The sequence below is a fragment of the Macaca thibetana genome, chromosome 9 (genome assembly GCF_024542745.1).
Source record: "Macaca thibetana thibetana isolate TM-01 chromosome 9, ASM2454274v1, whole genome shotgun sequence".
Taxonomy (NCBI): domain Eukaryota; kingdom Metazoa; phylum Chordata; class Mammalia; order Primates; family Cercopithecidae; genus Macaca; species Macaca thibetana.
In genome coordinates, this window is record NC_065586.1 from 126,203,326 (window position 1) to 126,224,434 (window position 21,109).

Consider the following 21,109-nt stretch of genomic DNA (forward strand, 5'->3'; position numbering starts at 1 on the left):
TCCTTTCTTCCGCTTGATCGAATCAGCTAGTGTGAAGCTTGTGTATGCTTCACGCAGTTCTTGTACTGTGGTTTTCAGCTCCATCAGGTCATTTAAGCTCTTCTCTACACTGGTTATTTTAGTTAGCCATTTGTCTAACCTTTTTTCAAGGTTTTTAGCTTCCTTGCGATGGGTTAGAACATGCTCCTTTAGCTAGGAGAAGTTTGTTGTTACCGACCTTCTGAATCCTACTTCTGTCAACTCATTGAACTCATTCTCTGTCAAGTTTTGTTCCCTTGCTGACAAGGAGTTGTGTTCCTTTGGAGAAGAGGCATTCCTGGTTTTTGGAATTTTCAGCCTTTCTGTTCTGATGTCTTCCCATCTTTGTGGTTTTATCTACCTTTGGTCTTTGAAGTTGGTGACCTACAGATGGAGTTTTGGTGTGGATATTCTTTTTGTTGATGTTGGTGCTATTCCTTTCTGTTTGTTAGTGTTCCTTCTAACAGGCCCCTCAGCTGCAGGTCTGTTGGAGTTTGCTGGAGTTCCACTCCAGACCCTGTTTGCCTGGGTATCACCAGTGGAGGCTGCAGAACAGCAAATATAGCTGCCTGACCCTTCCTCTGGGAGCTTCATCCCAGAGGGGCACCCGTCTGTATGAGGTGTCTGTCGGCCCCTACTAGGAGGTGTCTCCCAGTGGGGCTATACGGGGGTCAGGGACCCACTTGTCTGTTATTGGATCTCGAACGCCATGCTGGGAGAACCACCTGCACTCTTCAGAGCTGTCAGGCAGGGATGTTTAAGTCTGTAGAAGCTGTCTGCTGCCTTTTGTTCAGATATGTCCTGGCCCCAGGGGTGGAATCTAGAGAGGCAGTAGGCCTTGCTGAGCTGCAGTGGGCTGCACCCAGTTCGAGCTTCCCTGCCACTTTGTTTACACTGTAAGTATAGAACTGCCTATTCAAGCCTCGGCAATGGCGGACACCCCTCCCCCAGCCAAGCTTCAGCGTCCCAGGTCGGTCTCAGACTGCTGTCTAGCAACGAGCAGGGCTCCATGGGCGTGGGACCTACTAAGCCAGGCACCAGAGGGAATCTCCTAGTCTGCCAGTTGCGAAGACCGTGGGAAAGGTGCAGTATTTAGGCAAAAGTGTACCATTCCTTCAGGTGCAGTCACTCACAGCTTCCCTTGACTAGGAAAGGGAAATCCCCCAACCCCTTGTACTTCCCGGGTCAGGTGACGCCCCGCCCTGCTTTGGCTCGCCCTCCGTGGGCTGCACCCACTGTCCAACCAGTCCCAATGAGATGAACCTGGCACCTCAGTTGGAAATGCAGAAATCACCCGTCTTCTGCGTCAGTCTTGCTGGGAGCTGCAGATTGGAGCTCTTCCTATTTGACCATATTGGAAGCGATCTCCGCCTAAGCTATCAAAACTGTTAATTTAAATTTCTATTGTGAGATTTATATTTGGCTGTTTGTAAAGATTTTGATTTTGAAATTCTTTTTTTTTTTTTTTAATATCACACATCACAGAGTAGAAGGAAGCCTCTTTTGGAGGTTTAACCAAATGTTCCTGAATAGCAGGTTTAAGTGTTCTCTCTTTAGTCTTGCGGCTCAGTGCCATCATTGGCAAGTGGCCATCCCCATTCTTGGCTTAGGTATACTGACCCCCTTTGTTTACTATTCTGTCAAAATTTATTTATCAAACACTAAATGCCACACAGTAGTCTAGGCACTGAGGATACAAAACATAACACTAAGGGTCACAGACAACAAACAGTAGACATATATGTTATCAAGGTAATTTTAGGTAGTAATAAGTTCTGCAAAAGAAAGAAATAGGCTATGAAAAATGGGAACTGGGATAGGTGGGATACTTTATTTAGATTGGACTGGAAGGTGTATCTAAGGAAGAGAGTTCTTTTTTTTATTAAGAGACAAGGTCTCACTCTGTCACCCAGGCCAGGGTGCAGTGGCGTGATCATAGCTCACTGCAGCCTCAAACTTCTGAACTCAAGCATTCCTCCCACCTTGGCCTCCCAAAATACTGGGATTACAGGTGTGAGCTACTGTGCCAGCAGGGCCATCAGGAGAATGAAAAGGAGCCAGCCCTTGGGAGAGCTAGGAAGAGCTTTTAACTGAAGTGCAGAGTGTCAAAGCAGAAGGCTAGTGGGGCTGGAGAGTGGTGAGGGAGGGGAGAATGTGACATGAGGTTGGAGTGGCAGGCGGGGGTCAGTGACCTTGTGGGGAATGATAACATTCAGGTCTTATTCCAAGTGCAGTAGCAATGACACAGTTCCATTCCTGTCATAAGTCAGTTACTCTGGCTGCTGGGTGGAGAATGGTTTGAAGGGGGAAGGGTGCAGAATAGAAGCAGGTACCCCAGTTAGCAGGCTGCTAGGCCAGGTGAGAGATGAAATGATGTCATGGTCTGAGTGGGATTATATTTTGGAGAGGAGCCCAGAAAACCTGTTGATGGAGTAGATGTGAGAGTGAGAGAAATGGATTAATCAAGGTTGTCTCCTTTTTGATTTGAGGAACTGGATGGATTTTGTGAGATAGAGATGCCTTGGGGGAGGAACAGGTTTAGTGAGAGGTGTTTGATAAAGAGCTCTGAGTGCAGATGTTGAGTGTATAGTCTGGAGGTGAGGGGAGAGGCCTGGGCTGGGAAGAACTTGGGAGTTATAATAGCAGCGTCATTTAGAGCCATAGGATCGGATGAGCCCACTCCAGGACAGTGAGTGTGGATAGGCATAGAAGAGGACTCAGAACCAAGGCTGGCACATGCTGGTGTTCAGAGGCTGCCAGAGATGACAGAAATGGACAGAGTCTGAGCAGTTCGGGAGGGCAGAGGAAACATGGAGAGCCAAGTGGAAGGTGTTGCAGGAAGGTGGTTGTGGTCACTGTTACTGAAGGTTACTGAAGGGTCTGTGGAATGAAGAAAGGGCAGCAGCCATGAAGTGGAACGTGGTGTAGGGAGGCGCTTGGCTCCAGAGACACACTGCCTCCATCACTCAACGGTTTGTAATTGTCCTAGTCCATTTGTGCTACTGTAATAGAATACCTTAGACTGAGTAATTTTTAAGCAACAGATTTATTGTTCACAGTTCTAGAGGCTGGGAAATCCAAGATCAAAGCACCAGCAGATTCAGTGTCTGGCAAGGGCTTGCTCTTTGTTCCCAAAATGGCACCTTGTTGCCGTGTCCTCACTTGGCAGCAGGAGAATAAGGGCAAAAACGGACTAGCCAGCCTCAAACCCTTTTATAGTGGCACTGTTCCCATCCATGAGGGCAGAGCCCTCTTGGCCTAATCACCTCCCAAAGGTCCCCTCTTAATTGCTATCACCTTGGATGTTAATTTCCAGCATACGAATTTAGGAGGGACATATACATTCAAACCATGGCAGTGATCTAGGTCAAGTTATTGAACCTCTTTAAGTTCCAGTTTCTTCTGTAAAATGGATGTTAAAGACAGTACCTGTTATTGTGAGGATTAAATGAGTCTATACATGAAGCACACTTAGAATAGTATCTGGCCCAGAATAAATTATAGCTATTTGCTGTTACTATCACAGTGGCCTCTGATGACCACTGCTCCATAAAAGTAGAATAGAGAGAGGATTCCCCATCTCTGGATTTACCTGATGCTTCCCTTGCGCTTTCTTTCCTTCTCCATAGACACATATCAGGTGGGACTGGTCCCAAGGTTTAGATTCTTGGTATAGTAAGCAAGTGGTTCCCACTTGAGGCATTTTGCCTAGATTCTGTTTTGGAAGTGTTCATGTTTGGTTGGTCCTGAAGTGTATAAATCCTACTTTGACATGTAATCTTTCTTTTTGATTGTAGTAGTAGAAAAAATTAACCATGGTATAGTGAAAAAAGCACAGGTTTTATAGTCAAACAAACTTGGATTTGTTTCTCAGCTCTGCCATTTATTAGCCGTGTATCTTTGGGCAAGTTACCCAAGTTATCTCCTGTGTTAATTAGGGTTCTCTAGAGAAACAGAACTAACTAAATAGGATAGGTACAGATAGATGTAAGGGGATTTAGGAGGCTGAGAAGTCTTGCCATCTGCCCTCCACTCTCTGGAGAACTAGGGAAGCTGGTGGCGTGGCTCAGTCCAAGTCTGAAGGCCTGAGAACCTGGGGGGCCGGTGATGCAAGTCCTGCAGTCTAAGGGTTGGAGAACCTAGAGCTCTGATGTCCAAAGACAGGAGAAAATGGATATCTCAGCTCCAGGAGGGAGGAATGGGGCAGGAGGGGTGGGGGATGGGAGTGTGTGGAGGAGAGGGAGGGAGAGAGAGAAAGAGGGAGAAAGACAGGATTTGCTTTTTTGCTTTTCCTCCGCATTTTTTTTTCCTAGTTCTTTTCAGGCCTTCAACTTACTGGATGGTGCCCCTGCCCCCCACCATATTGCGTGAGAATGGATCTTCCTTACTCAGTCTACTGATTCAAATGCCAGTCTCTTCCTGAAACAGCCTCACAGCCATGCTCAGCAGTAATGTTTTAACAGCTGTCTGGGTATCTCTTAACCCATTCAAGTTGAAACCTTAAATCAACCATTGCACCTCCTCTTTAACCACTTATTAACTTGAGATGATAACATGCTAAAATTTTGCACCTTTCAAAATTGTCTGTAGGCTAGGTTGTTTTATGTTAAGGCCTTCTCATAGTTTATGGCACAGAGTAGGTCGCCCATGAACGATAGCTATTTCTGGTCATCTTTGAGCTCTTCTGAATGCAGATCCTTTAAAAATGTTTATATATTTATTTTCTGTTTTCATTGTTAAAACTGTTACGTTAAATCCAACAAAGTATTTGTAATGAATTTTAGTGCTGCAACGGTTTTAGGACTTCAGTCAGGTGCCCTTGATGTTCTGGAGAACTCTTTTGCCTTAAATGATATTCCTGTTGCCTTCTTCTGAAGATTTGTCTGTTACCATTGCCTCTGTGTTATGAAGATCTCTTCTTTTGGGAGCTGATTGAGTGGAGGCAGTTGTGGTAGTTCTCAGCCTTCAGCAGGAATTGTAAGAGGTCGTTTACTTCTCAGAATAATTGTTACTCCACTGGAAACCAGCAGGAATGTAAGAATATAAGAAGAAATCAGATTTTTTTTTTTTTTTTTGAGACAGAGTTTTGCTTAGTCGCCCCGGCTGGAGTGCAATAGTGCGATCTGGGCTGACTGCAACCTCTGCCTCCTGGGTTCAAGTGATTCTCCTGCCTCAGCATCCCAAGTAGCTGGGATTACAGGCACCCGCCATCATGCCTGGCTAAGAAATCAGATTTTAAAAGAAGATTGGAATTTGTTTTTATGAGTCAGGGTGCTACCTGTTTTGTTCTGGTTTAAGATCACATTACCTTATTTCTACTTAGTATTGCCCTGTTTTTAGATTTGTATTACTTTTTGATTAGAATTCAGTTGTACTAAAGGAAGGGCCGTTTTCTGATCCTTGCACAATGCCCAGTGCGTAGTGGGCACTCCATAGATGTTAGTTGAAAGACAGAAAATAATGAGCTGGAGGATGGTAATGTAGGCATGCCCTACTCGTCAACTTCTCTGGTCATCTTTGATCTGAGTGTGCTGTTGTGTAAAAGAAAATAGCACAAACGTCTTTAAAACTTTTGAGTCTGTACTAAATTGCTGTCTCAGAATGCCTTATCTTTTTGTTCTTTTTTCAGATTATTAGACGTTGTTGATTTTATGGAATTTTCATATAAGTACATTTTAAAAATGGAAACAATTAAAAATATTGTTGCACAAGGGTTTTCTAAAATATTAAAAATTAAGGTAGTAAAAGAGCACCCAAGAATGTAGGAGATAGAGGATAAAAACCAAATACATATGACTTTGCTTCCCACTTTATCTGCAAACTTTATTTGGGTAGATATAACCTGATTGGGTAAGGCTCTAAATAAAAATAGTATTTCAAGCCCAGTGGAAATCTTTCACTCTTGGAAAAATACAGTGTATATATTTTAAAAACTTTTAACAATATAATTTATCAATAAATTTTATTTCCTACAGGTATAATGTGAATACAGATTTTTATTGGTTTCAAAAAGTTTATATTAAATTGACAGTCCTATGAGGGAAGGATATATCTTGGTATTTCTCAAAGTATATCATTTATAAAGACCTACATAAATAGCTTACAGTAATTGTGCTCTAATTATTTAGAAATTCTGTTACTAAATATGTTTTAAATTCATGCATCAGATATCACATCCTGTCTTGTTGAGGGGCCTCAAGGAAATTATCAAACAATGCAGTCATCTTATTTAAAAGGCATTTACATTGTAAATAGACTGGAAGCAAGTAAGCTAGCAAGTTATCTGCCTAGTGTCCAGCAGCCTTGCAGGAGTTAAAAGCAAAATTTATCAGACATCAATAGTTTATTGAAAAAATAGTCCTTTTTGCTTCATAATTTGCAGAAGGCTGCAACTGTCAGTCATGATGTACTGCCTCTTGAAATTAGTCAATAGAGCAAACAGCAAGAATTGCTGTGGGCAGAAAATAAGCACTGTAATCATGACATAACTGGGGTCAGTGATTTATGGATTTCAATATAGTAGTAGCTGCATATGATTGAAAATTTACTAGGTCACTAGTGCACCAAAAATTTTATTCACAGCCTCCAGGCATCTTTTGAAATGTGCAACAAAATAAAAACCTCTGAACCTGTTTTGACACTGCAAACTCAGTGGATGACATGCCAGCCCAGTGAGTCTCATTTAAATGTAAATGTGTCATAAACTTTTGTACCATACTTTTTAAAAATGCCAACTACTTGAAGGAATATTGCATGTGAAACTGATTTACATATCAAAGTAGAGAAAAAGGACCTTGTAATAATCAAGTTTGAATTCTTTTATTTTAAAGTTGGAAGCTGAAGGTGTTCCTGAAGTATCTGAAAAATATGAAATTAGCTCTGTTCCCACTTTTCTGTTTTTTAAGGTAAGGATAAAGGTGGTACAAGAGATTATCCATTTGTAGGGTGCCATGGGGATACCTATTTTGTTTCTTTACCCTCTCCGTAATCCCCGAATATTAGGTGTTTGGCTGTTTCTGGCCCTCCACCTTTCTTCTGATAGTCTCATTTTTGCACCCATGCTGAAAAAGAAGACCATGCCAGCTGCTTGCCAACATCTTACATGGACTGTGTAGGGCCAGCAGCCAGAATCAAGAGCTTCTTGATCAAAATTCAGATATGTGGCTGTGGAACCCCAGTGTTCCCTGAGTTGGTTAAATTGGTTGTTCAGAGCATGTGCCTGGACATAATGGAACCTCTGACTGGTTCTGGTTTGATGAATGAGTCTTAGGAAGCAGGTGCACAACTGTGCTGGGCACCCATGGGTGTCATCGTAGTTCCCCAAATGCCTCATTTATACTTAATAATAGATTCATCCCAGCCAGAGTGGGGGCCGTCTTTTTTGTATTATATTAGACTGACCTGATTTGACTTTGAGATGTTGCAGTGTTTTCTCTGTGTGTTTCCAAGAAAAGAAAAAAATTATTATGTATTTCTAAAATTGAGATGCAGTGCAGGCAGTTGGCAATGAGGGTTTCTTTTTTTACATCTCCAGTAATACTGTTGTCCCCTTTAAAAATTTGCTAGAACAATGTCATTATTATGGAATGCTGCATGTATTCTAAATAACTTTTTAAACTTTAGAATTCTCAGAAAATCGACCGATTAGATGGTGCACATGCCCCAGAGTTGACCAAAAAAGTTCAGCGACATGCATCTAGTGGCTCTTTCCCACCCAGCGCTAATGAACATCTTAAAGAAGATCTCAACCTTCGCTTGAAGAAATTGACTCATGCTGCCCCCTGCATGCTGTTTATGAAAGGAACTCCTCAAGAACCACGCTGTGGTAAGAAGCTGCCTTTAAGATAATATAAACAAAATGGGTACTTTCCCAGAACAGGGTATGGTTGAGATGGGCATCCTCTTTCCAAGCTATACTATACATCTTATACTTGTGTTCACATACCTTTAAAATCAGAAAGGTTATAACTCCCAGTGACACTATAGAAGAATTAGTTTGCAGGCCGGGCGTGGTGGCTCACACCTGTAATCCCAGCACTTTGGGAGGCTGAGACAGGCGGATTACAAGGTCAGGAGATCGAGACCATCCTAGCTAACACGGTGAAACCCCATCTCTACTAAAAATACAAAAAAAAATTTAGCCGGGCATGGTGGCGGGCGCCTGTAGTCCCAGCTACACGGGAGGCTGAGGCAGGAGAATGACGTGAACCCGGGGGGCGGAGCTTGCAGTGAGCCGAGATCACGCCACTCACTGCACTCCAGCCTGGGCGACAGAGCGAGACTCCGTCTCAGAAAAAAAAAAAAGAAAAGAATTAGTTTGCATTATGGACTCAGAATGTTGGAACCAAAAGGAGTCTCGGAACTCATCGAATTCAGATTTTTGTTTTATACTTAAGTCCTCAGACTCAAAGATAGAGGTGACTTGCCCAAGATCACCTGGTAAGCAGAGTTAGGATTAGGTTCCAACTGCTGTATTGCTGTCTTTTTTGCCTGTTTAGCTGCTTTTGCTGTTAGCAGTTATTTTTTCTTTCTTGGCAGCCTCCTGTTTTTCACCTAGTTCAGATTCAGCAATTAAAAAATTTGTGGAATATTTTAGTGTTTTTGTGTCCACCCTGTGTGCTTTTGCCTCCCCTGTGTCATCACTGTCTAATGATTCTCTTCCCGCATTGCTGTCATTTCCAGTTTATAGCTGCTAGTAGTGGAAAGATTCCGAAATCTTGGCCTGTAGTCACTCTTATTTTCTGTACACATGGATGCTTATAATTTTGTCCTTAAGTAAGTTTTAGAGTTATTTGACCCCTCTGGTACTGGGTTTATGTTATTTTCTTTTTACTGTGCCTAGTACAACATTAGTATGCTGCATAATTGAGCATTTAATGCCATTTGATGATGCTGTTGAGACTCTAAGAGTATTTGTATCAACTACACAGGAGGGACTTTATTAAGATGGGGCAGTAACACTGAGTATGCTCTTAATGTGATTACAGCATGTCCAGAGTGACTTTATAAAGATAGCCAAGCTTCTAGTGTGAATTTGATTCTAAATTCTTCCCTGTAGAGCTATTAAATTACATATTAGGTTATGATTATGTCTAGTTTTAAAACTAAAGTTTCATGATGAATTGTTATTTTTTCGAGACGGAGTTTCGCTCTTGTTGCCTAGGTTGGAGTGCAATGGTGCGATCTCAGCGGGCCGCAACCTACATCTCCTAGGGGTCAAGCGATTCTCCTGTCTCAGCCTCCCGAGTAGCTGGGACTACAGGTGCCTGCCAGCTCGCCTGGCTAATTTTTTTGTATTCTTAGTAGAGACAGGGTTTGTCTGTGTTGGTCAGGCTGGTGTCGAACTCCTGACCTCAGGTGATCCGCCTGTCTCGGCCTCCCAAAGTGCTGGGATTGCAGTCGTGAGCCGCCTGTGAATTCTGTCTTAAAAATATCTTTTAGTTCTGCCTAAAAAATTTCACTGCCAGTATTTATGTGTCACATAATGCCTGCTGTTTCTGTATTGCAAAGCTAACTTAGTCTGTACTACACTAAAGGTAGCAACAGATAGTCTCTGTTGCGTTTGTTATTTTGTTTTTAACGGGGGTTGCAAATGGTTCACGTTCACCTTCTTCCATGAAACATGAAAATCATTTCTTGTACCTTATGTGGTAGCCACTAAATGGGAACTTACCACTTCAGTCGAATGGATCGTATTCAGCACCTTCATTCAGATCTCAGGTACAGTAGAACTGGCTATGAAATGTGGGTGAAGCACACCTACAGTGAAATCTCTACAGTATTGTCTCCTTTGGGGTTGAACAGCAGCAGTCTCAGTCTTTTCTGAATGATAAAACTAATGAAAAGGCAGGTGGCAACACTGAAGCTTGGGGAAGGGGTGCTCAGAGGAGAAGGGTGTCCTGGGAAGTGTGCTACACTGGATGTCATGCCAGGCGAGCCTCAGGCCCACTCCTGCAGCCTTAGCAACTTTGGAGACAAGTCAGGTACCCTCCTTATGCCTTTAATTCCTTCTAGTGCTGTTGGGAATAAGATTGGCTGTTGGAGCCAATCTTGGAGGGCCTTTTCAATGCAGATATTGTATGATTATTCAAGTAAATTAGAGAGAAACTTAGAAATTATAATTTTTCTGCTTACCTTTCACTTTATTAAACTGAATTTAGAATATACTAGCATTTTTATATTTATGTTAAACGTATGTTATTTAAATTATATTTATATTATTATAATGGAGTGACATTTGGAAGACTGAACAAATAATAGAATAAAAAAGAAACTTTGAAATAGTTCAGGGCTGGGCGTGGTGGCTCCCGCCTGTAATCCCAGCACTTCAACAGGCTGAGGTGGGCGGATCGCTTGAGATCAGGAGTTTGAGACCAGCCTGGCCAATATGGCAAAACCCTGTCTCTACTAAAATACAGAAATTAGCTGGGCATGGTGGCATGCTGTAATTCCAGCCACTTGGGAGACTGAGGCAGAAGAAGCGCTTGAACCTGGGAGGCAGAGGTTGCATTGAGCCGAGATTGAGCCACTGCACTCCAGTCTGGGTGACAGAGTGAAACTCCGTCTCAAAACAAAACAGAACAAAACACATTTCAGAGCCATCTGAAAACATGGTGTTATAGATATTTAATACAAGACAATAAATATTTTGAGATACATATGATTGAACGGTTAGTTTCTTCTTTCAAAGTACTTGTTTTCTATATAATTTTTATAACTACATTTTCAATGGGTTTTTCTGTTTCCTGATATTTTCTGTTACATGTCTTTCTGTCTTACATAGTAAATAGATCATTTAAGAATGTTGCTGTTCTTTAATAAAATACTTAGGATTAATTGGAAAATATTTTTAAACTGTTTTCTTATGGGAACGTAAGTCCCCTGGACCCTCTGCTGTTCCTTTCCGAGCCTGCTTAGTGGAGCGTTGTTTTTGCTCTTCTGCTGGCATTTTAGAGAAGGGTGTAGGCAAAGCCCCCTTTATAAAAGCACTGGCCGTCTCATCTTGTGAGCACGCATGTGGCTGTTCTTTCCTTATTTTGCACTAAATTAGCTTTGAAAGTGCTGCCTCTGCTAACACCGCTGAACTCCACTGTGGAGTATAACGACGTCTGTTTAGTTGGTCCCCACCTTGCTTTCTGCTAATCAGAAAAACATGAATGAATAGCATTTAAATTTTATATCTAGAAAACCTTGAAAGCCATTTTTAGGGTTTCTGCTGGAGCCCCATTGGACTCAGCCCAGCTCCTGCACAGGTCATGTCTCCATCTTCTTATCCTTCACGTGGGCTCTGCCTGCAGAATTGTATGGTGTGTTATGAGCCTGACATGTAAATAGGGTCTCAGTTGAAAAGAATTGGATTGTCCTTATTCTGTGATCTTCATGAAGACAGGAAAATGCTTGTTTTAGGAAGAGTTTCCAGAAGCACTGAGGTATATGTCATCTTAAACAGAATCTTAAATCCTTGAGCAGGTTAATTATTTGGGAATTCTTATAGCTATTTCAGTTAACAAAGCTTTTAGCAAAGCAAAAGGTATTTAAGTCATAGTCAGATATTCCTCCTGCAGTGAGAGTCATCCAACCTGGCTCTTACTTTTAAATCAGTATCAGCCACAAAATCAGGTTTCAAAGATGTTTTTTAGGGTTTATTGTTAGGTAGTGATGAGATGCAGTGTTAGGCACCTATTCATGTCATGAGTAGAAATGACTGGGGGTGGAAATGGGGATTCTGTGGCAGTTAAACATTACTTTTCTACATTTAAATATTTTTATTGCATGCATGCATTTTTCTTAAAAAAAAGTGTGTAAATATTTTGTTACTAGAATAAAGCCTTCTTGCCATCTTATCCTGAAGCATAACATTTCTAGTCTGCCACTTTAACCCTTAAAAATGAAACACTACCAATCAATCTTTCTAGTCTGCATGTAATTGCCTAAAGCTAAAATAAAGCTTTTTCTCAGCCAGTTACAGTAAAAATGAGTTAATATATTGGCAACAGAATAACCATCAGCAATCAGCCGTTAGCTGTTTACTAATGAACTCCCAGATGAATAAAAAAATTTCAGAATCAGTGTTTTACTTCAGGCTGTACATGAACTTCACACTTCCGATGTAGGAGAAGCAACTTACATGCTATACAAATAAATACTAGTGCTTCATCTCAATAAACTGCAGATTTGGAAAATGTTTGGAGCTCACTTGTAGATCCGTGTTTTAATGGTAAATATGATTTTGGGTGACATCAGTAAAACCCTTTCTTGCAATTAATCTTATATTGAATTTTATGGTTTGATTTTATTTAAAAACAATTGCTGATACTGCTAAGTCTTTTAGAAAGTTTGAATCTGAAGAATAGGTTCTTTTCCAGTGAATTATAACTGTGTTTGAGAAGAAGAATGAGGCGTGAAAGAGTAGGGCCCTACAAAGTATTGGGAACAATGGAGAAGAATTAGCTTATGGAAAGAAAAATACTTTTTTTTTTCCAGACTAGGCTAATAGGTTTATAAAAGACTGATATTCACACTCTTATTCTTCAGTTCTAATGTCATAATAAGATGATGTCAAAAAAGTACAGAATAAAAATGTGTCACAAAAGTATAATAAAATCATGGAACATAAAATTGTCACTATAGTGTAGTAAAAAAAATTACATTACATACTTTAGGGAATGTAAATAGTTTTAAAAAAGAAACTGTCAAGTTATGACATGAGATGAGAAAGAATACCGTCAATCTATTGATGGTTCATATATAACAACAGAGAAGATAGCTTTAAAATTCAATGTACTGTGTGTATTTCAGACTACAGGAGAACACATGCCTTCTTGATTTTTAATTTATCCTACTTAGAGACAGTGAAGATTGAGAACTATCGAAGTGGGAACTCAGGAAGTACTAAAATGGCAGTAGAAATGAAACAGCATTGGGTTTTTAGTATAGTCAAGTAGTAGTTAAAAATAACAATTGTAGAATTTTTTTCCTCTGCCCAGAATTGATTCTTACAGGTTCACAACAGGAAGGCTGGGAGGGACTGTCCAGAGCGTCAGGTCAGTCTCCTGATTACTAGGAAAGTGCTGAGCGGAGGCCACCTATGGCCTTATCATGTGTCACCTTGGTGGGTGGAGGGAGCAGGTGTCAGATTCAGATTTCTGGTTTTTTTTAAAGACAGGGTCTTGCTCTGTCACTCAAACTGGAGGCTGGAGTGCAGTGACAATCTCATAGCTTGCTCCAACCTCAGACTTCTGGTCTCAAGTGATCCTCTTACCTCAAGTCTCCCCAGTGTCTGGGATTATGGGTATGCACCATCACCCTCAGGTCTCTGCTTTTTGGCTAGTGCTATTTCTTCTGTGACAAAAAATGTCCATGATATTGAAGAGTAACTTTAATAAATATACACACCACTTTTTTTTTTTTTTTTTTAATACTCAGAGTTGTGTCAAAAAGTTAAGTCATATCTGAGTGTGTGATATGGTTCAAGGTCAAATAAGGGGATCCAGGAATTTATTTTCTGTTTGTATACTATTCAGCCATGCTAATTAAATCACCAGCAAAATAAGGCAGGCGTCTATGTCCATTAGATGATATGTATGCTGAACTAATGTATTATCATGTGTACGTGTTTCGAGAGAGAGAAGCTAAGTGCTTTATTTTCTTTTTTTGTGTACAGGTTTCAGCAAGCAGATGGTGGAAATTCTTCACAAACATAATATTCAGTTTAGCAGTTTTGATATCTTCTCAGATGAAGAGGTTCGACAGGGACTCAAAGCCTATTCCAATTGGCCTACTTATCCTCAGCTCTACGTTTCTGGAGAGCTCATAGGAGGACTTGATATAATTAAGGTTAGAATTGAGAAGTCTGTGCTTTGTAAATAAATTCCATTTAGAGCATACTTTTTAAAGTGATTAAGATACAAATTTCTTATGAATCTATATTTACTAATAAGAACCTGTAATGAATACACAGTATTTCTGATTAGTTGATTGATCAATAAGTTGTGTTATGGTGTGATCAAGGAGATTCATGTTATAATAATTTTTTTTTAGAAAACTGACATGTGTGCTTATTTTAGGAGCTAGAAGCATCTGAAGAACTAGATACAATTTGTCCCAAAGCTCCCAAATTAGAGGAAAGGTAAGTGTTTTGGAAAGTTTTAAATAGTCTGTCATTTAATATGTTAAAAATATTTTAAAGTCCTCAGGTTTTGCATTGCTCTTTCTGTGTGGAAATCAAGGATTTGGTATTTGTATGCCAGAGGTCATAATTTCATTGTTTAGTCAAACTAGCCATGCAAACTTTGGCAAATCTAATTTGGATTGGAGAAATTTTAGCACCAACTTAATGATCATGTGGAGGATCTTCTTTGCTTTTATAGAAATGTCATTGTTTCTGTGGAACAACCAAATTTTGCTTACCTCTCTGCATTTCAGAGCCAGGGTCCAGTTGTCTTGTCACTGCTCCTTGGCGTAACCTCAGCACACTCGTGTTTTCCTGGGTGCAGCCTTGGTGACTGCTGCGGGTGCTGCCCCAGCGCCAGAGCACTGAGTGACAAGTGGTGAGTGTGAAAAGCTCATCACCTCGCAACAAGCTTTGGGCACTTCTCATGGCCTTTCTAGACCACGAGAACTTACATGAGCAGGTTTTGGGGCTGTGAAACATGTATTTGTTTTGTCAGGGATCTCACTTGGCTTTTGGAGAAGTTCTCTTACAGAAATGTTGGACTTTGGTGTATAAGGCAACTTAATAGGATTTTTATTGCAGTAAATGTGAATTAATATAGAACTTTAAAGAGGAACTTACTATATCAGCAATCAGCCATTCATAGTTGGGGCTGGAGATTGTAAGATAAACCTTCCTTTGGTAATTTTTTTTTGCCATGTAACATCTTGAGAATTTCTAAAAGTGTGTAATAATAATAAATACCTCATTTGTCTGTTGTTAATTAATAATTTCTATAAATAATGTTCCATTCCACGTATGTAAGGCTGATCTTTGAGTACTGCATTCTGTCCTGTGGTTTGTACCATTTTCTGCGTTCTTCGTGAGAAAGTGATGCTCCGCATCCCTTTGTTGACTCTGGGCGTCTTCATGTGTGGTTGTTGCCTGTAGCCTGGTGATGCCCATGGCCCATGGAGGCTGTGTGTTCTCCAAGGACAGCTGTGCTTTTTATATGCTTGTATTCGCTGTTCAGTTGATTTTCCTTCTCTGCTGAGTACACTTGCTGCTGTTAATGGCTTTGTCTCCATTGGACCTTTGTTTTCCTAAATGTGCTGTTTCTAAATCTGTGCTTGCGGACACTGAAAGGTAACTGGCTAGAATTATGTAGAAAGTAAAATTCAGCATATTTTGAGTAATAATTTAAAGGGCTCCTAGTGAGCAGAGTGCAGGAAGTGGAGTTCATGGACTTGTGACGTGTATTTTGGCAGTACATTGTGAGCTGTGGTTCCCTGTATCCAGGTGGCTGGGTTAGTTATTGGGTTGTCAGGGTCAGCATCGTATTCCTGTATCCATTCATATTTTTCTGAACTTGAGCTAATCCCACTCGGTTGGCAATGTAAGTGATACAGCTTTGTGCATGATTTATGCATTTCATTTGGGATTCGTTTATAAGGAGATTTTTGAGCCTTGAATTGGGAGAACATGGTGGCGTGTGACCCCATGGAGCTTAGGTTCTTTAGTGACCCGTCGTCCCAACACTGACTTTTCCTGAGATTTGTGACTAAACTTGTGGCTGTATACAGATAATTAAAATTTCTGATAACATATTAGATTATGATGTTGGCAAGACTGTATAAAATATAATGTTAAGATGAAAGTATTGATTTTAGCATCTGGCATTAGTTGATGTTCTGAGGTTTAACGCTGTCACCCTGCAGTCTGACCTTGTGAGCTTTACACGTGTACAGTGGTGTGCAGCATCATGATGGAAGATGGTGCTCACAAGATCTAGTTCTGGAAGTTTTGGATGGGCTTAATATATAGGCCCCTTATTGAACAATTCCTTACTGAATTGGTTATTATTATTATTTTTTTATTACTGTGAGTTGATGGGCTTAAATTGCAACTTGAAGGAACATTCTTTGCCTTAAAAGCCATATTGTGTTTTACAGTGGCTTAGGGAGAGAATGAAATCAAGGAAAATGTCAACGCATTTGCTTGTTTAATACCACTCAAAGCTGTGAACTGTCATCCTGCCATCCCTCAAATATGCATGTTACTCACGAAGCGGAGGAAAAGTGGTGTTGCATAATTGAGCTGAGCCGTTTTATATCAATTTTCTCTCTTTAGGCTCAAAGTGCTGACAAATAAAGCTTCTGTGATGCTCTTTATGAAAGGAAACAAACAGGTAAAGAACTCAAAAATGGTTTTATTTGTAATTTCTTTTGATGTTAACATCTGCAACAAGGGGACAGTTAAATCTCTTTTTCCTAGCTTTAGCTAATGAAGCTGTAGCGGTATCAGGAAGTTATCCAGGCCTTAATTGGTGCTTACGGAGATCAAACAAAGTAATCTACATTTTGCTTGACTTTATCATCAACATCTCAGTGGGGTGCATTTCTTTCTGCTGCCAAACTTTGTCAGCTAACGTGGTCAACACTGTTAACACTTTACTGGTTGTATGAGTTGTTATTTCATTATCCTTTGTTGGAGTTTGTGGACTGCTGGAGTGTGTAGCTGAGTCACTGGACTTCCTGAATGCAGGGAACCTGGTCGTGCTTGGGTTTGCACCCCTAGATTGTCCTTTTGTGACAGTGGAGGAGCAAACCCTGGCTGTAGCAGGTGTGCTCTGTGTGTGTTTGATGAATGAGTGAAATGGTCAGCAATTCTCATTTGTAATGGGATGGTTCTTGTAGCTTTTTGACGAAAGTGCATATTGATTGTGCGTCATTTTGAATATCAAGTTTGATAGATTACTTCCACTAATAGTTTGAGCAGAACTAATTTTCTTTCAGATTGAGATCAGAGTGGTAATTTCCAGAAACCAGCCATACACATTTATACCATATTTTGTAGTTTTCATAGCAATTGAACCTCTATTTAATTCTCAATCAGTTGTTGAAGTAGGCAGGGTTGGACAGAGTTTGGCCTATTTTAGAGATAAAGAAACCAAAGCTTTGAAAGGTGAGGCTGTTGGAATAAAGAAACTGCCTCACTTGTTAGCCAGATGCACTGGGCAAGTGACACAGAGAACCACTTTGCCACTTTGCTCATTGGGAAAGGGACTCAATACTTCTTCACAGGGCAGACTCTGGTTGCCATAACTAGTGTGTAAGTTAACATAACTAGTATAATGAAGCTAATTAGTTAACATAACTAATTGGTTAATATAATTAGGTAATGAAAGTAACAGTAACAAATAAAATGTTAATATAAATTTCAGCATTTTGGAATCACTAGGTTAGATCCTAAATTCTTTGGTTTTGCTTCAGTGTATTGAAACAATAGAGGAAGTTAATAATTCCTAGTAATGATAAAGTGACATTTTTTTCTTATTCTTGGTAATTGTTTAAGCGGATATTTATTCTCAAAACTGTTTTTTTCTGGAAACCTAGAAAGTTTTAATACATTTTGGAAACAGTGTTATTAGGGCTATTAAAATGTTTACATGGTACCGTATCTTTTCCACAAGATTGCTGGAATTTGGAGTCCTGTGGCATGAAAAAAGCTTAAGATTTTCATAAACTCAAAAAAGTGTTAGTATTCTGTAATGTAAAAATAAATGAGGCCGGGCGTGGTGGCTCATGCCTGTAATCCCAGCACTTTGGGAGGCCAAGGCAGGTGGATCCTGAGGTCAAGAGATCGAGACCATCCTGGCCATCATGGTGAAACCCCATCTTTACTAAAAATACTAAAAGTTAGCGGGGCGTGGTGTCGTGCGCCTGTAGTCCCAGCTACTCTGGAGGCTGAGGCAGGAGAATTGCTTGAACCTGGGAAGTGGACGTCGCAGTGAGCCGAGATTGCACTCCAGCCTGGGCGACAGAGTGAGACTCCGTCTCAAAAAAAAAAAAAAAAAAAAAAGGAGTCAGAGTCCAGTTGGAAATGGGAAAATAATTGTCATAATCATTGCAAAAAGACTAAGTGAGTTAAGATCATTTTGCATGAGTGCAGTGAAGAATGAACTGAAATCTTTGTAGAAAATCTAGGTTTCACTTAGAGCAACTTTTTGACCACAGAGATTATAAACTGTTGGAACACATGTCATCTCAAGTGGTTACAAACCAAAGTAAGTCTGTGGGTCACGTGTGCCTGGGTTGATGTGCAGATGGTTCGTACTTGAAGAAGGGATTAGCAGAAGCTCTGCTAGCTGAGTGAAAGCAGTGGCAACCACGATGGACAAGTGCTGTGCTGGTTGACAGAGTTTTAGGTACAACCGTGCTGCTTGGGTCATATAAAAAATGTAATCTTTACAAATTTTTTTTTCATCTAGGAAGCAAAATGTGGATTCAGCAAACAAATTCTGGAAATACTAAATAGTACTGGGTATGTAAATGTTGTTTTCAGATGTCCCAGAGAAGGAAGGAAATACCCTTTGCCACCACTCTCAGGAAGATAGAATTGGAATTAAGCTTTTGTAAAGCTTTCCCAAATCCTTTCATCATTCTACAGTTGTATGCTATTTGTGGAAAGATTTCTTTCTCAAGTAGTAGTTTTTAATAAAACTACAGTACTTTGTGTATTTCTTTTCACTGTGTATATTTCTACTGATCTGATCTCACTGTTGATGTTGCTTTCCAAAGATGTGTGTTGCATAATACAGTGGATCTGAATTTATTATTGCTTATAAAACACATTTGATGGAATAGGAGTACTGGTTTTTCATTATGGTTAAAAATGAAACCAGCTGTGGATTTCAAAACACAGTGTATTCTAGATCATCTGCTATCCATGCTGATTTTTATTGCACAAGAATTAGGTTTGAACTTTTGAGCTGGACCCCTCAGCAAACTAGAGTGTATATTGTTCAGTATTTCTTTGGAAACATTTCATTAATGTACTTGTCTTACAGAAATTTCTGGACCTTAGTAAAAAAAATAAAGTTAAACTTTTAAAACTCAAAAAAAAAACAACCCCAAAAATTCCAACCTGGCCAGGCGTAGTAGCTCACGTCTATAATCCTAGCACTTTGGGAGGCTGAGACAGGAAGATTGCTTGAGCCCAGGTGTTTGAGACCAGCCTGGACAACATAGTGAGACCCCTTCTCCACAAAAAATAAAAAAATAAGCCAGGCATGGTCCCATACGTCTGTGGTCCCAGCTGCTTGAGAGACTGAGGTGGTAGGATCACTGGAGTCTTGGAGGGTGAGGCTGTAGTGAGCCGTGATTGCACCACTGCACTCAGCCTGGGTGACAGAGCAAGACCCTGTCTCAAAAAAAAGAAAATATTTCAACTTTTCCGTTCTGCCACTGGTGCTTCTCAGTTGTAATGTCTGTATCCATAAATATTTGTATCTTTTCATTATTTTTGCTGTATTATTTTATGAATGCCTTAACTTAGACCAAAATAGTATTTTCTGGCTAGTGTCAACCTATTAGTAACATAAAGGAGGTCCTTAGGCAACCTTTGGAATAACTATTTGTCTACTTAACCAGAGGAAGATGTGTAACTGAGTCCTCACCATGCATAAATATATTTCAGGGAGAACATATTATAGGTAGTTTTTAATTTTTCTCAAATATCCTAGTTGCTAAATAATACAAAAAGCTGAGGGGTGCATATTAAGGTCCATTACCTGGATCTGAGAGGTGTAACGCAAGTTAAATTGCAGTGCTCCTAGTTTTAATGTGCTCAGTGGTGAAGCTGTCAGGTAAGAACACTGCCATTGATTTTTGTGGTTAAAAACAAAAGCACTTATTTGGAGATATATAGCACATGTTCTGTAGGGTTTGTCAAATATTTTTGTTTATTTCTCATTATTTCATAATTGCATCTTTTAAAAATCATATATTCTAACTGTAACTTTAAATTACTTTCAAGTAATCTTTGATATACTTCAAAGATCTATTGAAAATCGTCAGTTGAATAGCACATGCTGAATACAATTTCAGGGACATAAAAATAATATGGGGCCAGGCACAGTGGCTCACACCCGTAATCCCAGCACTTTGGGAGGCCGAGGTGGGCTGATCACTTGAGGTCAGGAGTTCGAGACCAGCCTGGTGAACATGGTGAAACCCCGCCTCTACTAAAAATACAAAAATTAGCCGGGTGTGGTGGCACATGCGTACACGCCTATAATCCCAGCCACTCAGGAGGCCGAGGCTGGGAGAATCACTTGAGCCCAGGAGGTGGATTTCAGTGAGCTGAAGCCAAGCCACTGCACTCCCACTTGGGTGACAGTGAGACTCTGTCTCAAAAAAAAAAAAAAAAGATGTGGTTGTTTTCTTCAGATTATTATGACATTTTATAGAGGCAAGTACAGTGAGTGTATTGTGATGGTAACTTCCAGCCTGTTCCTTTCTTCACTCCTGCCCTGGGCCATACAGTGGGGGCTGGCTTGTTTTTGGTCATTTTGCTTTTTCTTTGTCAACCCTCTGCTGCAGCCCCACAGTGAGACACACACAGTCCATCCCTCCCTAAGCAGCACCAGGTTCCTCAGGTGTCTTCTGAGCCGACACACTGGGCCTGACCCAGCTCATGTCTGTGGTGGAACATCTTGGTAACTTGGCTTTCTGTCCTATATCTGTCTAATCTCCATTATATTGAAAGCACCCTGTTGTCGCAGAGAGCAGGAGGCTACTTTGGGAGAGAATGACTCCCAGCTCCGGACTTGCTAAGCATGATTGGCTCTAGGATGAGTGAGGCCTCAGCTTCTTTTAACGTGAACAGACCATGCTCTTGTTTGGAGTCAAAGTATGTGGAGAAAACTCCTTTTTACTTTTTACTTTTTCTCATTTCTTATCTTTTCCTTTAGTAGCCAAAATACACATGCATGGGTGGCTGAGAACCAAGTGTATATTGAGGTTTGAAAGGTACCCTTTATGAATAACTCTTAGGAAGTGTATTGACTGTTAGGACTCCACATACATACACTTGGGCCCACTGCTTCCTGGATCCTTTATGAATAGTTTTATAACTCATTGTTTTTATCACAGTATT

The 21,109-nt window shown here is 40.4% G+C and overlaps 1 protein-coding gene across 1 annotated transcript in view; it reads left to right on the forward strand.

Moving 5' to 3' along the window:
• Positions 1 to 21,109, forward strand: part of GLRX3 (glutaredoxin 3) — a 240,940-nt gene that overhangs the window by 214,373 nt on the left and 5,458 nt on the right. The window contains exons 4-9 of the mRNA XM_050804465.1: positions 6,849 to 6,923; positions 7,642 to 7,843; positions 13,682 to 13,854; positions 14,085 to 14,146; positions 16,301 to 16,358; positions 18,441 to 18,493. Coding sequence (XP_050660422.1) covers positions 6,849 to 6,923; positions 7,642 to 7,843; positions 13,682 to 13,854; positions 14,085 to 14,146; positions 16,301 to 16,358; positions 18,441 to 18,493 — 623 coding nt within the window. The remainder of the gene's footprint in view (positions 1 to 6,848; positions 6,924 to 7,641; positions 7,844 to 13,681; positions 13,855 to 14,084; positions 14,147 to 16,300; positions 16,359 to 18,440; positions 18,494 to 21,109) is intronic.